Consider the following 18424-nt stretch of genomic DNA (forward strand, 5'->3'; position numbering starts at 1 on the left):
TTCTCTCATAAGATGATTGGAGGAGTTTACGGTCATTACCTATATCAGCTAACCAAAGAAACTCAAAATGTTCTAAGAAATGTTAGTGACATTGGCAACCGTGTGGAATGTCGAACGCACTCAAAGGGTATGTTTGTCTATCAAACATGAAAATGTATTTAATAATCATAAGAGAAACCGATTCTTGCATAGTTACTGGTAGATTGTCTGATTTATCCAATCTCGATTGTCATCGACTCGGACTTTAAGATTCAATTATATATCTATGTTGATTGGATTAATCAGATAATCCACTGGTTCCAACGTAGATGATATTAACACAAAAAACTTAAAAACTATGTTTGAAAGTATGTTTATTAAAAAAATATGTGTAAAACCTTGTTTTCGTGCTCTGCAAAATAATAAGAATTTAGTAATATAGTTTTATCATAAAATAAAGTATTTAGAATATACGAGTTAGTTTTATATGCTTTTATGGTAAGATATTTCTCAGCTATGTTTAGTTTTTTTATAACAACAAATACAAAAGTAAAAAGATGCATATTTAGCGTGTGTACATCAATCACAGGGCATAGAATATTTGTTTGCCTTTTGTGTTTACCCTTCGTTAGACCGTATGCATTTTGTATCAGCATGTCTATGTAATATACACTAGATTTACATGAAATATTTGGGACACAGTTAACAATACATCATTACTTATTAATAATTCTATGTAATAATTATGACTTTTTTGATTTACTGTCATTTTTAACACAACGCACAGCAGAGAAAATCTTTGCCCTTCCAGAACAGATAATTCTTCAACTTCGTACTTTATTTGGCTTTTTTAATATTTTTGGATTCTAGCGTCACTGACGAGTCTGTTGTAGACAAAACGCGCGTCTGGTGTATATACAAAATTTAGTCCTGGTATCTATGATGAGTTTATTCCCTTCTGTTGTTTGGTGTTGTTCTTGATGGCCAGTCCATAGTTTTACTCTTTAATGTTTAAACAAAAAATATGCCTGTACCATGTAATAAATATGGCAGTTGGTTTTCACTTGTTTAGCTGATTAAAAGCTATGGACTTTCTCTTTTTGAATTTGCCTTGGAGTTCAGTATTTTTTTGTTTTTTATATATTTTGAATACTTACTTGTTCAACCATTTATAATTTTGATGCCGTTCATTCTACCAAATGAAGGAGGTCCAATGTTCACCTCATGTGTCCCATCTTTATTAATCCTCAATATACCTCTGAAAGAATATCGGAGATACTTTTTATAGTAAAATATTCTTGACCAACATTAATGTATTTAAAATCACACTTATTAATACAATTTGATTATGTGATGTTAGATTTAAGGCCCATTATCTCAAAAGGATAAATGGCTGCTTTGCATTTAATAATTGACAAAAGAGGGTGGTGTTTTAAAATCGAAAAATCTAAATACTTCAAAACTAAAAAGCCCTAATAAAAGTTTTAATAAAAGATACTCATCGATTTATAGTATGAACGAGGCGATGCTTTTACTCATCACGAATGGACGAAGCACTGTCCGCAATGATATATGAATATTAGTATTATTATTATCTTACGATACGATTTATAAAACAAAATATTATAAATTCTTTAGTGTTACAATAATATTGGATATTCCCAATTTACACTTGATAAAATGTATGCGTCTGAAGTGCATCCTGCATTAATCTATACCAGGAATGCTTTAAGCCGAATAGCGCTTTTCTGTTTTGAAGTTAACTTTTATCAGTAGAGCTCAAAACCAAACATTTGAAAGTCAATGATCGAAGTAACAAACAATAAAGGGCAATAAAGGTTCCACTAACTCTTTGTTCCAATCCGAGAAATAAATGTATGTTTGATCTAGGTCAAGTCCAAAGAAGTGAGCACCAGTGTCCTCAAATATGACCTGTCTACCTGTCCCATCTGCGTTCACAGATTCAATTTTGTTGGTTCCTGCGTCAGCAAATATAATTTTGCCCGCTGTAAAAATAAATGTATAATAAATGGCAAAAAATCCTCACATGTTAACGAGACGTATCGAAAGATTGTTCTAGTTACTTCACTTGTTGTTGGGGAAAGATTGATGATCTTTGGAATATATATAAACAATGCTATGAGGAAAAAGTTCAGTACTTTTTTTTATTACACACGTGATGATGTAAATAATAAAACGTTATATACAAAAATATTTGAAAAGCGGTTATGACTGTTTCTGAGTGCGCCAAAAAAACTTACAAAATGCAAGTACCACATGTGCCATATCCTATATAATTTTTTTTATAATTTTCATAAAAAACGACAAACGCTTTAAGGGCAACAAGGGAAAAACCTCGTGCAAAACTATGACATGAACATGATTTTGTTTTGTAATTACGTACTATTAGTATCCAATACAACAGCATTTGGTAGACTTAAATCAGTAGTTACAATAGCCTGTCTGCCTGTTCCATCATATCCGGACTTTTCTATTTTTGGACTGCTTCCCCAATCAGTCCAGTATATAATTCTGGAATAACATAAAGAGTAAAATCGATAAATAATAGCAACAATGTTGTGTCAATTGCAATTATTCTTCCTCAAAGTTGAAATAAAATATACAGATTTCAAAGAAGAAGACATTCATGATTCATCCACAAAAATGGTCAGGCTTACCTATTTGTTGTATCCAATGCTATACCACGAGGGTTTGAAATTCCTGTTGTTGTTACATTGCGTTCACTACTTCCGTCCAAATTCATTACGGCAACAAGTTCCCTTGCATAATCCGTATAAAAGAGCAGTCGATTTTTTTCGTCGATAGCAAGACCATCTGGGATACCTTAAAATTATGTTTTTTACATTAATTTGGAGCCCTCTCAAGTTGTATCAAATATTGATAATATTTACTTTATAATAAAAAATGTTATACGTGACACTTCTTTAAATAAGCCATTAACGACTGAAGTCATGACTATTAGAAGTACGTGCTTTGTAACTGAACACCAAACTTATTTGTTTTTTTCTATATTGTTACGTCTATATATTCAATGTTTTGCATTACATGCCTTCTCTGTATCGATGTATTTGGTGATGAGAATGAAGAAATATATCCTTTTCTTGAAGTCCTATAAATGTAAGGAGATAAAGAATGATTGCCAACGAGACAACTATTCACAAAAGTTCAAAGAAAGTGGATGTAAGGATGGATAGGCAAACAAAAGACCTGCAACAATTAGAAAACCAAATATCTAATGTTCTTAGTGATTCATACAACCAATTATCAATGAAAAGTTAATATTGAATATTCCAACTTGTTGACATTATATGCGTCCTAAGCGCTTTTCTAGGTTTGCATTCATCCGGATATATGTTTGATCGACGTTAATTCCGACGCTCGCGCCATAATAAACATGCGAACAATGATGCAAGTATTAAACGTAAGCACAAATTCAGGGAAAACTTGCTTGACCAGAACTTTTACCTTAAGCCATTTCAATACATGTAGGACATGTCATTTGGAAATGAGTTACGTACACGGATATAGTGTTACCAATGAATATAATTTAAAAAAGAAATACAACGTTTTTAACCGGTAAGGTAGTAACATTAACACATTAACTAGCCCATGGTTTTCAAGTAGTTTCTGTTAATCATTTTTGTGTTACTGTGGATTCATTTATTTTCGTTTTTTTGAGTTTTGGACATGGCGCTGTGTCTTTTTCTTAGATTTTTTTTGTTCTCCCAGTGGTATCTTTTAAAACTAAATATGATATAGAATATTTAAACAAAGCATACCACCATTTAGTTGTTTCACGATGCTCATTCCCGAACCATCAATATTGGTGCTCCTTAATTGATGCAAACGGACATCTGAATAGTATATTGTCTTTTGACTACTATCAAAACCAATGGCGACTGGATTGGAGATATTAAAGTTTGGAATGGCCGAATAACTTCCGGTTTCCATGTCTAATCTGTATATTTCCGACCTTTTTGAGTCTGTGGTTATGATGGATGTTCGAATTGTTGACGGATCTACAAAATTTTATTATTTCGAAGATGAAGCCAAACAATTACTACAATTACACATGACTGAAGGTATCGATGAAGGGTTTTTCAATTCTATATTATTTATTATTTTCAAGTAAAGTTTTGACATTATTCCTTTAACTTTACATTTTAACACTTTTTTGGTAGTCTATACCTCTTTTATTCTGCACTTTGTGTCCATTCAACTAAATTCTGTAAACCCCATTTAGACACTAGAAACGGTTGCTTTAGTTTTAAGCCAGTTATATTCGCTCAATATTGACGTGTATATTGTAATGGTGCGTGTCATATATGTCTCTAGTAGCCAATTGTCATATATGTCTATAAAACCAAAAGTTACAAAAGATTCAAACTTACTTTAAATGTTCTATTAAAATATTACCACTAATCAATCGCCATATTGTTTTTAGGAAAATTCATGAACATTAAAATCCCTTTTCATTGTACATGTATTACTCACTATATTGGCATTTCACACCAGCATCCTCATCATGTTTACAATCATGAATAGACCACCCTTGAGGCAACTGACATTGCGCAATATGTGTTTCCGCTCCTGAGCATGCCACCTCATCTAGAAATACTGGCGTTGCTTGTGAAGTACCGTATAGTGCACCTGAAACGGCTACTGCATGTTCTCTAGAGATAAAACAAATCCGGTTTATAAGAATGGTATATTTGATGAGTTTTTACACTGAGTTTAAAAATACTTGTGTTAGTTAAATAATAAGTCGTAATAATTTCCGCTCCTGAGCATGCCACCTCATCTAGAAATACTGGCGTTGCTTGTGAAGTACCGTATAGTGCACCTGAAACGGCTACTGCATGTTCTCTAGAGATAAAACAAATCCGGTTTATAAGAATGGTATATTTGATGAGTTTTTACACTGAGTTTAAAAATACTTGTGTTAGTTAAATAATAAGTCGTTGCTGTTACCTTCGTTAGTATGACTATATAATGTAATTCTTAGTTCGGTCCATTTTCAAATTACGAACAAATTGTTCGACTTTGTTAAGATTTTTGAAAAGGGAACAACTCCTATGTCAGACAAACTGTACCTTTGCCCTTACAGGTGACGAGTAAGTAACACTGATGAATTTTGCATTGTGTAATCATATTTTTTGCAATCCCATCTGTCATGTACTTAACAAGTCAAAAAAATATCAGATCCCCAAAAAGACACGCCCTGCTGGTTCCACGTGCTAGCTAGTCATTTCCTTGGTTGTCGTAAAAATACATTTGAAAATTGCCAATCTACTGATAGATGGTAGATAAAGTATATAGCATTTTCAACTGGTGTATTTTATACATTAAAAAAAGGTTGCTTACCTTCCGAATCCAAGCATGTGACAAATAACTCCAGCATCAACATCTCCCCAGTGATCGTCACAAATTGTTCCCCAAACTCCATTGACAAATACCTGTACAGTTCCTTCATTATGTCCTCCTCTACCAACTAACCGTACAAACATGTGGCTTTCATCAATGACAATTGGAGAGGGAGTGACAACACCTGTACAAACATGTGTTGTTTATATTACTTAATACGTTGTGAACACTTTTTCAGCAATAAAATCAACGGTACCAAGTTTGTTGCACCAGATGCGCATTTCGACAATACATGTCTTCAGTGATGCTCGTGGCCAAAATATTTGAAATCCAAAGCATACATCAACTTTGTATATGGTCTTACTCATTTAATGTTGTATCAAAGTGATAAATGTTACCGAGGGTATCACCAGCCCAGAAGTCAGCACTTCGGTGTTGACATAGATATCAATTATATGGTCATTTTTATTAATTTTCTGTTAACCAAACTAAGAATTTTACGAAAAATTAAGGTTATTCTTATCCCAGGCATAGAGTACCTTAGCCGTATTTGGAACAACGTTTTTGGAATTTGGGATCTTCAATGCTCTTCAACCTTGCACTTGTTTGGCTTTATAACTATTTTAATATGAGCGTCACTGATGAGTCTTATGTACACGAAACGCGCGTCTGGCGAATCAAATTATAATCCTGGTGCCTTTGAGGAATATGATGAACAATAAGTTTAAAGAATATTTTCGTCTCTCATTTCTTTGTCGTCGAACCTCCCTGATTTCCTCGTGTATGTAAGCGAAGAAGCATGGTCACCGCTTGTGCGTGGAGTTTTTAGTTTTAAAAAGACAAAGTCAGACTCAAGGCCTTTGAAATGGGTATTTGTTACAACTCTCACGAATCAAATGATTTCAAGGAGTTAGAAAAACGAACGGTCTGCTAAAAGTAAGGCATGTGTCCGGGTAACATGGGTAAGGTGAAATGAATTTCTATTACGAAATGAGTTAGTATGTTGAAATTACAACTAGGCGCACCTACCTAGTACACATTTGGGTAAATCTCTCTTTTACATACAATTGTCTTGATATTGATATCATCATTTGTCTAACAGTCTTTTTTTAAATTATCCTCAAACAGCATGAACAGTATAAGAAATAAGAAGATGTGGTATGGTTGCCAACGAAACAACAATCGAAGTTTAAAAAAAAGTGGATGTACTTCAAGATTCACTCTAACTTCATGCAGAAATTTATTTCAAACAGGAATGTGTCCAAGTACACAGATGCCTCACTCGCAATATCATTTTCTATGTTCAGTGGACCGTGAAATTGGGATCAAAACTTTTATTTGGAATTAAAATTAGAAAGATCATATCATAGGAAACATGTGTACTAAGTTTCAAGTAGATTAGACTTCAACTTCTTCAAAAACTACCTTGACCAAAAACTTAAACCTGAAGCGAACGGACGCACAGACGAACGGAGGCACAGACAAGAAAACATAATGCTCCTCTTCTATCGTAGGTGGGGCATAAAAATGTTTTATCGTTTTAGCCATATACAAATAAATTTAAAGGGTGCAACATAGGGCCAATCTTAACACAAATTCGGGAAAAAGGTAATTGCAGAATATAAATATTCACATAACTTTTAAATTCTTATCTGGCAAGCCTGGAAAAAGATATAATTGAAATGAAGGATATGATACAGATATCTAATGTTTTTTTTATATAAATATAAGAATAATAAATGTATCTATACCTGGCAAACCGTATCCATATTTATGAACTCTGATGTCTGCCAGTTCTCTGAATGTCGCAGCTCCAACATGCGTCCTACCTGTCCCATCCTTATTTATTCTCATTACAGAGCTACAAAATATTTTATTTAATGGGTTTGAATCGCAGGATCGTTTTGGAACTCAATATTATAGTTTATCGTAAAACGATTTAAAATATACGTGTTGCTCAATATTTAAATTTCTATGTTGTGATTTATGTACTTTTGTTTGTCTGTTCGTCTTTTTTTCGTTTTTATCCATACCGTTGTTAGTTTATTCTCGACTTATGAGTTTGAATGTTCCTTTTGGTATCTTTGGTATCTCCTTTCAAAAATATATTCACTCGCCACATATACCAGAACTAAAATATATAGTACCATAATTAAACATTTTATTGCATATGATACAAAAGATTTCAACTCTTTATCACCAAAACATATATGCCCAATAGAATCAAACAACGAAGGCTGAAAACAATTAATATTGCGATGTAATCCAAACCTTTTGAAAAATCATATCCTTTCGGGTTTTAATTATCTCCTCTTAGACATAAAGCCTCTATATGAAATAAACAACTCACTGTTCCGTCCAGTCTGTATAATATAGATACTGTTGGAAGATTGAGATAGCAAAGAAATGGGAACCAGTTTCTGTGTATATTGTATGTCTACTGCCTCCATTTAAATCAGTGCTTTCAATTTTGTCTGTACCAGCATCAACGAAGTAAAGCTTGTTTTCTGATAATGAAAAAAAAAATTTTTTAGTTACATGTGCTGATATTATGACAATAGATATGAAAAATAAAACAAATTAAATAAAATTGAGAATGGAAATGGGGAATTTGTCAAAGAGACAACTACCCGAACATAGAACAGACAACAGCAGACGGTCACCAATAGGTCTTCAATGCAGCGAAACTCAGACTAAACAATTTGTTTTCCATTTTGACACATAAATGAGAATAAGAACAAAACTATCTCAAGCTAAATTCGAATTCTATTACAAATACAGTGTATTTTAGAGTATTTATATTGATCTTTTTTTTTTTAGAAAAGATGATTTTTTTTCAGTACTTAAAACTTTTGTTTTTTGTTTACTATTTTACTGATTATATTTTCCCAACTGTTACGACATACATGTTATTCCTTGTAAACTTGAAGTTCAAACAAATGAACTTGAAAATATCTCATTTTAAACTGACTGGAAAATGACAATAGGAAATGATAAATATATATACCATCGAAATCAATTGCCATTCCATTCGGCCATTTTAGATCAGAGCTCACGACCACTGTTCTTCCGGTTCCATCATAATTTGCTTTCTCAATCTTTGGTGACGATCCCCAGTCAGACCAGTATATTATGCTGTCAATCAAAACAGAAAATTGTCTTTGATGTTGTGTATGGGGTTTGCAAAATATATAATTATGTATAAAAAGTGTAGAATAAGGCCCAAAAAGAGGAAGAAAAGAGAAAAATCGGGAAAAAAAGAAAGAATAGAGAATCATGGGCCAAAAAATCTCTTTTCATATATTATTGATATCTTTTATATCAACATGGCTTTATATATAATCATTTGTTATTACCATGCAGCAATGATACATGAACATCACATTTATATAACATCAAAGTATATCAATTCAAAAATATTAATAGGGTGACATTTGTCTCTTTTAATGCATTTCGCTTGAATATCAAACTTTTTTCTTTTATTAAATAACTAAGAGCCACAAACTGTAAATTAAGTCATCCTTCTCCAGTCTGTATTTTTTTTTTTTTTTAAAGTAACAGATGCTTTTGGCCACCAGCAGGCTGAAACTGGGACTTTAAAGTACATTTTTTTCTGATATTTGACTGTTTTGTATTTTCGCTGAGATTTTTCAACAGTCCCTTTTTGAAAATCATCGATAGACCTCTCAATTGCATAACATTTCTATTTAAAAAAAGAAGCATATACCTATGTCTTGGATCCGAAACGACATCTCTAGGTTCACCTAAACCACTATTGACAATAATACGGAAATCCGACCCATCCAGACTCAGTGAACCGATTTGATTATTTCCAGTGTCCGCGTAGAACAGTCTTCTATTAATGGGATCAACTTCAATCTTTTCTAAATCCGCATCTATTAAAACATTGGACAAAAATGTAAGGATTAACTAACGATGTACACAAAGATTCTTAAAATGTTTTTTGCATGAATACATGACTAAATATTGTATTATTCCAAACGTCAAAATAAATTATATTGACGTAAACATGTTATATATATGAAAAAATGTAAATATAAAATTAGATATGTTTTAGGGACACAAATTCCCTGAATTGTCTATAGTCTGTAAAAAGTAGGTTTTTCGATACAAAACGCGTATTGCATTTTAAAAGGTACACATAATATGTAGCAAAACAAAATATAAAAAAGAAGATGTGGTATGATTGCCAATGAGACCACTATCCATAAAATACCAACATGACAAAAACATTAACAACTATAGGTCACCGTACGAATTTAAACAATGAGCAAAGCCCATACCACAAAGTCAGCTATAAAAGGCCCCGATAAGACAATGTAAAACAATTCAAACGAGAAAACTAACGGCCTTATTTATGTAAAAAAATGATAGAAAAACAAATATGTAACACATAAACAAACTACAACCACCGAATTACAGTATCTGACTTGGGACAGACACATACATAAAAAAGTCAGGCAACTAATGCATCAAATCTAGAAACAACGAAGGAACGGGCATGCGTAACGCTATATACCACGGTCATTGCCTAACGGAAAGAAGAAATACCAGGAACACGAATTAACTTACTTGTATCAAGTTGTTTAAGTTCTCTAATGTCGTCTCCAGTGAAATGCATACTGGCGAGTTGTTTAAGTCGACCATCTACAAAGTATATTCTTCCCTCAATAGGGTTATAGTCAATGGCGGTTGGTGTGTACAGGCGGTTTATTGGTATTCGGACATAGCTTTGTGTGTATAAATCCATTCTGTAAATTAGTCCGTCACCATTTATATCCAGTAAGAAGATCATATTGTCTTCTGGACTTGCTGGAATAAAAAAATGGTGTCATTATAGTCATTATCTATAATTGTTGATATCTCAAATCTTCAATTCAATTCACTATAATTATGGCTAAGGTTTTTGATATGATAACCAGCGACACAAAAACACACGCTCTTCCAGACTATTCAAGCGGCCACTGTAGCGGCTTTTACATAATAGTATGACTGTTTGACATTGTTTCGTAAACACGTAACTAGTTATTTTCTATCAATCCCGGTTTCGAAAATACACGAAGAACAAAACATCGATTACAGTTATATGTTAAGGTCAAATCTTTTTCAAAATGATTTATCAAATTAAATTAAAAAAAAGTAATAATTATCTAATATAATGATTTTTTTTTTAATTTACCGGAAGAACATTCAACACCAGAATCTTCTCCATGGGAACAATCATGGTTTCCCCAACCATTAAAGTGGCATTCATCGATGTTATTTTCGTATCCTGTACAGTTGACGTTGTCCATCCATATGTGTGCAGTAGAAGGAGCACTTCCGAATGCAGCTCCAGAAACGCCGACAGATCCTTCTCTGTTTGCAAAGAAAAGAACATGTAAAATAAAAAAAGGAAAAGTTGCATGACGTCTTTGGAAGTATCCTCTAATTGATTGATACGTATACATATTGCATCACATGTCACACGTATGTGGTTTATAAGCAAGTTCAAGAAATTCAACCAGTTTGACGAATTGCGCGCAGACCGATGCACAGAACCACCTTTAGCTATAAAGATTATGTGAGATGAGAGTTGCTCTTTTTGGAGGTTTCAATGTGACTGTGAGAACAACAGTGATGTAAGCGCTGATCGTTTGCTCTCTTTCATATGTTAGTCATTAATTATGGAATCACCAGTACACAATTGTCCTCTCTTTAGCAATTTGAGAATCGCTTACATTTACATTACATAATTACGAAATATTTTTCCTCTTTATATCTCATATACATGTTTTCCTAAAAAAAAAAAATTCTCGAAATACATGTACAGTTACTGTTTTACTTTCGCTTTGTTACCTGCTGTATCCAAGCATTCCACAAATGACTCCTGCATTAACCCCTGTCCAGTCATCATCACAAATAGATCCCCAATAACCGCTATGAAATACTTCAACCCGACCCATATATGAATTAGCTCCGCCCGATAATCTTGCATATGTTTGGTGGTTTCCTGGGACTGTTGGAATTACAGCTGGATCTGTTAAAAATTATAAATAAGTAGTTATGGTGACGTCATGATTTACATGATTAGTTAATTGTTGACCCTTAACTCCACCTACATCCTTATTGGTTATATCGTGGATAAAATAAAGTTTTCATTGTTCGAGGAAGCCAGAGTCCCCGTAGAAATTACAGACCTTCAGCAAGAAAACTGACAATCTTAGAAATTAAGATTGAAGTGCAATTCACCTGCAACCAACGGTTCGAACTCACAACTTCATCAAAACTGTGAATGAAATATTAAGACCAATCAGCAACCGATGTCGCCTTGAATAAGAACTTATGGTTTAATCTAGTCATGTCACGACTATAATATTCGCGGAATTAATGAATTGAAAGAATTATTTTTTTGTCAATGAACTACGTTATAAAATAAGGAGGTGTGGTATTAGACAGCTATCCACCTAAGTTTAAATAAAGTGGATGTAAGCATTCAAGGATTTTACAGTTTATAATGAAATGTTACTCGTCACCATAAACATTGAGACATATAGACGACACGAGAGAGTCTATTTTCTTTTACCAAACCAATGTCAACTCCCAGACTCAATCTGTAGATGGTGACTATGTTCATATGAATCATAATCGATTGAAACAATAATTTTACTCAAATAATATCACAGGAAAGGTTAGGAAACAATAATCTTAAATTATAAAGCTCACTTACTTTCAGCTTTACATAAGTTGTTGTTACACAGATGACTGGAACAACATCTATTACAGTTAGAGTTGGTTTGTCGTTTTCTGTTCCCGTCAATTGACCGGGTATTTTCATGGCGTTTCCCGATAATAATTCCACTGTCAAGCCCAGCACAAGTCTAGATATAAAATGGATGATTTAAATATGTTTCTAGAGTTTATTACAAATATACTGTATTACAATATTAAGCAATTTTTTTTTTTAATGGAATGGATGTGTAAACTAGGCCGCCGACTCAAAAACTTTTCACAGAATTCCTAAACGGCTGTTTTCAAGGTATCATAGGGGGTGGGTAAAAATTGTTACCGGTTTCGCGAATATAGGAATTCCTTCTTGACACACAATGAAAATAGTGCATAATGTCTATAATGTTATGCTGGAGTCATTTGTGGAATCATGAATGCTCGGATACAGCAGGTAATAATTTTATAGTTTAAGGGGAAGTAACCGTAATCTGAGGTAATGGTCATAATTGATCCAAAATATCATGTCTACATCATTCAAGGGGATACAGAGAAGACCTAAGGGAGTTACCTCAATCAAAAATCAACAGATCGTTTTCACCTCATATTATATGTAGAGAGACACCAAGCTGCTCAAGATATGTGCTTATTAATCTGCTATATAAAAAAGGAAATTATTCCTTTTAAATGTGTGGTACACATTTCTTGAAATTTCATTATCATTTAAGTAATATTTTGGTCACAATTTAAGAAAATTAAACGAGCTAAATCGTTTAAGACCATAGTGTTTGGATCGCCCTGATTTTTTTTTAAAAATTTTCCATGAATAACACATTTGAGCATCATTGAACCTACTGCTGTTTGGCTACCATTGACACAAATCAGTTAAATTCGAACTTACCATAAGCTTTTCACATCCCAGATTGAATTTCTGAGGTTGACTTCCTGGTACAACAGATTCTTTACAATACTGGAATGATATTTAAGATCATTAATAACAGCAATCATGAAATTTAAAGTCAATTTGTATTTAATTACATAATGCTGAATATTGACAACAAAGAGGTTAACAGAGATATTGCAAAAAAAAAGACTCACGCTTATAAAAATAGTTAAAACGCTTATACTGAAAATGACTGTAGAAGTAAAAGTGATGCCAAGACATCGTTCAAACGAAGACACGATGTTGTACAAATGAAGTCAAGACGTGGTATATTGAAGCTACGATATGACAAAGTGCCGCCAAGATGTTGTTCACTGTAACCAGTCGGCGTACAAATGACACTAATAAAATTCGCTTTTACGGTGAAGCTAAGTCGGCGTTCAAACTACAACGACGTTCAATGAGACAAACACATCGTACAATGTGTCGAATAGTGATGCCAATACATGTACGTCAATATTTTGTACATTGAAGATAAAATATCGTACAATGTGTCGAATAGTGATGCCAATACATGTACGTCAATATTTTGTACATTGAAGATAAAATATCGTACAATGTGTCGAATAGTAATGCCAATACATGTACGTCAATATTTTGTACATTGAAGATAAAACATCGTACAATGTGTCGAATAGTAATGCCAATACATGTACGTCAATATTTTGTACATTGAAGATAAAACATCGTACAATGTGTCGAATAGTAATGCCAATACATGTACGTCAGTATTTTGTACATTGAAGATAAAACATCGTACAATGTGTCGAATAGTGATGCCAATACATGTACGTCAATATTTTGAACATTTCAGATAAAACATCGTACAATGTGTCGAATAGTGATGCCAATACATGTACGTCAATATTTTGAACATTTCAGATAAAACATCGTACAATGTGTCGAATAGTAATGCCAATACATGTACGTCAATATTTTGAACATTTCAGATAAAACATCGTACAATGTGTCGAATAGTGATGCCAATACATGTACGTCAATATTTTGAACATTTAAGATAAAACATCGTACAATGTGTCGAATAGTGATGCCAATACATGTACGTCAATATTTTGAACATTTAAGATAAAACATCGTACAATGTGTCGAATAGTAATGCCAATACATGTACGTCAATATTTTGAACATTTAAGATAAAACATCGTACAATGTGTCGAATAGTGATGCCAATACATGTACGTCAATATTTTGAACATTTAAGATAAAACATCGTACAATGTGTCGAATAGTAATGCCAATACATGTACGTCAATATTTTGAACATTTAAGATAAAACATCGTACAATGTGTCGAATAGTGATGCCAATACATGTACGTCAATATTTTGAACATTTAAGATTAAACATCGTACAATGTGTCGAATAGTGATGCCAATACATGTACGTCAATATTTTGAACAATTAAGATAAAACATCGTACAATGTGTCGAATAGTGATGCCAATACATGTACGTCAATATTTTGAACATTTAAGATAAAACATCGTACAATGTGTCGAATAGTAATGCCAATACATGTACGTCAATATTTTGAACATTTAAGATAAAACATCGTACAATGAAGCCAAGACGAAATCATATTCAACCCCACCACATTCTGTATTAGCCTGTTCCAGTTGAAGAGCCTGAATATAGTAGTTGTTGTTTGTTGCTGTATGTCATATTTGTTCTGGTTTGTTCATGAACCATGATGCGTTATGAGATTTGCTAAAGGAGTAGGTCCAGTAAGACCCCTTTTTTGTCCCAAAATAAAGCAGTTTTACAAAATTGTTAAAATTTAATCTTTTTATTGGACTGTAGAATGCTTCTCTACATAAATATGGGCCGTTTTTGACAATATAATGCACATATATCGGGTACTAGCACCATTAAGTCATGCTAAATTACTGAAATCTTCACAATTCTAGCATTTTAGTTAAATTTTAGACGGTATCCGTGTAAAACGAAAGTGTTTGATGATAATACATAACATAAAATATAAAGGTTGAGGATGAACACGGATGCGACCACTATCATTTTTGACAAAAACCATCTGAAAAGTGACATTTTTCGGCATATTTTGTAGACTTTTCATATTTGAGCTTGAATTGGTCCGTTTTTAATGACTAAATCAGTTAAAATCTTTCAAATAAGCTAATTGAATCAAATGAAATAGACACTTGAGTGTTTTAAAAGTGGTCAAAATCTTTCGTCAGATGAACCTGAAATTTGAGGCCAAAATCGGTCCTTACCAGACATACTTCTTTGAAAGACCGTATGGGGACCCATGAGTGCTGCCTTTCACGTCACTTAGTTTTTGATAGAAAGTTGCCTCCTTTTTATTCTTATATTATAAAGAAACCTGTTATCTTACCTCGTCTACGTGACATTGCGTTGTTTGAGTACACTGACTCGGATCAGCAATGTTGGAGCAGGTATAGCATTTTGGACCTCCAACTTAAAAAATAAATTAAAAGCATGCATGAAATGTTAGTATTTTACCTACATGTAACACCAAACCGAGAGCGTTTGCTTATAATTTTCTAACTTTCTCTAAACAGTTTGAAAACTATGATTTTAACTATGCCAAGTTATTGAAAAGAAAATATATATTTTTGTTCGTAACGTCTACATGAATAGTAATTTTAAATTGTCACTCATTTTGAAATTCTTGTCATAATTTTATCTTAAAATATAGCTTAATATGTTATTAGTTTTTGGTTTTATATTTCAGAAATTTCTATTCTCTAAAAATAGTTCCAATTAGTTAATTACTTGTAACTGAAACCGATGTGAATTTCATCCAAGCCTACATGCACGAATGTAACTAGCGATGAAAACTAACTATGGCATCAATATTAAATTTTTACGTCATGACCATACGCGTATGGTCCAAATACTCATATGGTCCGGAACATATATAGAATTAAAAAAAAAAATCATTTTATCAAACCTTCATTCAAATTACTTTCCTAAACATACAGTTGCACCTTTGAAGTACATTCACTTTTGAGATTAGGCCTTGTGTTTATCAATTTTTTTTGAAGGTTTCGTACTTCGAAATCAAAATGCTGAATTTGGTGTTACGAGCACAAACTATGTACTCCGATAACTTAATTTAACGGTTTTATGACCGAGTTCCTAGGTTTCAGTACCGTACTGAAGTTAAATAAAATAGTTAAATATCTGAAATTTCCGTAAGAACTTCAGAGTTAACTGTACGTAAGGATTTACTTAAACTTAGGAAGAGACAGCAAAAAAATAAAATGCAAACTCTACCTTTTGAGCTTCTCTTCCTTAAAGAATTGTCTTTCTCTTCTGTGTAGTTTTCTTTGTCCTCTGGATAGCCATATAGGCTTGCGATTCCTGTTAATTCAAACATCATGGATTTAGAGACACGTCAACTGTAATACGTGCAAATGAACAGTTATTCAGTCCTTTAGTTTAATCCATTTTTACGTATTCCTTTTTACGTAAGGATTGTTTAATTGTTTCGTAACATGCAGTGACAAATATTTCATGCAAGTTTAGGACAAATTACATTATGCAGGGTTGTTTATTCACAGTCAAAACTAAAATAAAAAACTTTTCTCAAATTCTATATTTATTATTTTAAAAATTGAACGCTTATTTGTGTAAATCTATTGGGGTGTAAAAGTGTTGACCGAAGTACATTTTGTATGAAATGCTGAAGTGCTTCATTTTAAAAAGGTACGAGCGGTCAATAGAATTGCTGAAAGAAGTATTAATATGTTCAATATATCAGCTGTTGCTTCGTTTATTTAGATGTTAACTGTCCACGTCAATATCAGGCAAATCCGATGATATGGGTGGCACAACATACATTAATTTTCCCCACTGAATTTTTGGTCCCAATGCAAGGTTTATATCATACAAAGGATATATATATGTCAAAAATATTTTTGAATCAACAGTGGATGGCTCAGGAAATGATTTTTAGGTTCAACGCAACAACAAAAATTACAAAATGAAGAGTTATCCCCCCTTTTAAATGAATTGTCAGTGCAATCTATGTATTTTTTTCTCTTTATTTGTTGCAGTTAATAAAAAAACAAAATTTAACTTTGAGAAAGAATGAATTTGTGACATGAAATAGATGGAAAAAAAATGAAAACAAAATATGTCATGTGCCATCCACTGGCTGGTTTTTCAATGGACACCCTATTTAAAATTATAATTAAAACAACTACCAGTATATTATACTCACCAATTGTAAGCAGCAATAGCTGAAATACTTTCATTCTGTGCTTATAATAGTAATTGATAGTTAATGAGTTGTTTCAAGTCTTTTTTCTCAAACATTACTCCTTTCTGTTTATATACTTTTGAAGCACATTGTCCCTGATAAATAGTCATTTCCATTGGCTTTTCAATGTCCAATTGAACTTTCAAAATGTATTTCGAATTACAAACAGCTACAGGGTCATTTCATTTTACGTCATGATAATACCTTTTTTTATGCGCAATAGAAGACCAAGAGATAAATATTTTCACAGTTCAAGGCATCCAAATCTGCTTAGATTACAACTTTTTGTACCTAATCATTGTATATATTTAGTGAATTACAATAATCATATTAACGTAACGTTTCTAATTTATTTTTGTGGGGAGGAGGACTGGGTATTATATATTAATGGGAAGGATATGTATTTGTTTTTGCTATAAAACAAGATAAAAATCTTGATCATGTTAGTTTTGTGGTTTGATTTTTTTTTCATTTCTCATTTAGGGGCCTTTTCAGACGACTATGCGGTATTGGTTTTACTCATTGGGGAAGGTCGTAAGGTGGCCTTCAGTTGTTTATTTCTCGTTCATTTGGTCTCTTGTAGAGAGTTGTCGCATTGGCAATCATACAACATCTTCATATTTTTATATTGATTATACTTTTTTCTTATTTAAATTACAGATTAACACTAGAACGATATGTTTTATTACAATGTACATATCAAATTTATTTCCAAAATACAATGAACAGTTTACTTCAGACAGATATTTGGCGATTCTTTTTGAAAGATAGTGGGTCATGATATATCTACATTGTAGTCCCGAGTAATCTGAAGATGTTTATTTAGGATAAAAGAATCAGAAATGCACAATTAGATATGTATGCTTTTAATACGTATATACATATAAAGTTGGGGATATAATAAAAAAACGATCATCGAAATAAGATCAAAACAAGTTCAAAATGCCCCTGGTGTAGAATAAATTTGTGGATAAAGAGGAGCGAAAGATAGATTGAAAATGAAGCGGCAACGCCATGGCTAAAAAATGAAGAGACAAACAGACAAATAATAGTACACAAGACATAACATAGAAAAATAAAGACGTAACAACACGAACCACAACATAAACTGGGGATAATCTCAGGT

At 32.6% G+C, this 18424-nt stretch overlaps 1 protein-coding gene and 1 long non-coding RNA gene across 2 annotated transcripts; both read right to left on the minus strand.

The window, feature by feature from the left end:
* Positions 1–1102: 1102 nt before the first annotated feature.
* Positions 1103–11157, minus strand: LOC134697910 (low-density lipoprotein receptor-related protein 4-like). The gene is made up of 14 exons (XM_063560197.1): positions 11117–11157; positions 10565–10743; positions 9958–10197; positions 9092–9260; positions 8372–8499; positions 7715–7871; positions 7116–7225; positions 5365–5548; positions 4495–4673; positions 3771–4019; positions 2658–2823; positions 2384–2511; positions 1829–1985; positions 1103–1237 (listed from the first exon to the last, which is right to left on the minus strand). Exons 1-14 carry the CDS (start codon positions 11155–11157, stop codon positions 1141–1143), a joined length of 2184 nt encoding a protein of 727 aa, XP_063416267.1. The 3' UTR covers positions 1103–1140.
* Positions 11158–11225: 68 nt separating this feature from the next.
* On the minus strand, positions 11226–13090 carry LOC134697381 (uncharacterized). The gene is made up of 3 exons (XR_010103106.1): positions 12992–13090; positions 12095–12245; positions 11226–11404 (listed from the first exon to the last, which is right to left on the minus strand). It is a non-coding gene; the product is annotated as an uncharacterized LOC134697381 (long non-coding RNA).
* Positions 13091–18424: the final 5334 nt, after the last annotated feature.

This window comes from Mytilus trossulus, chromosome 14 (genome assembly GCF_036588685.1).
Source record: "Mytilus trossulus isolate FHL-02 chromosome 14, PNRI_Mtr1.1.1.hap1, whole genome shotgun sequence".
NCBI classification, from domain to species: Eukaryota; Metazoa; Mollusca; class Bivalvia; order Mytilida; family Mytilidae; genus Mytilus; species Mytilus trossulus.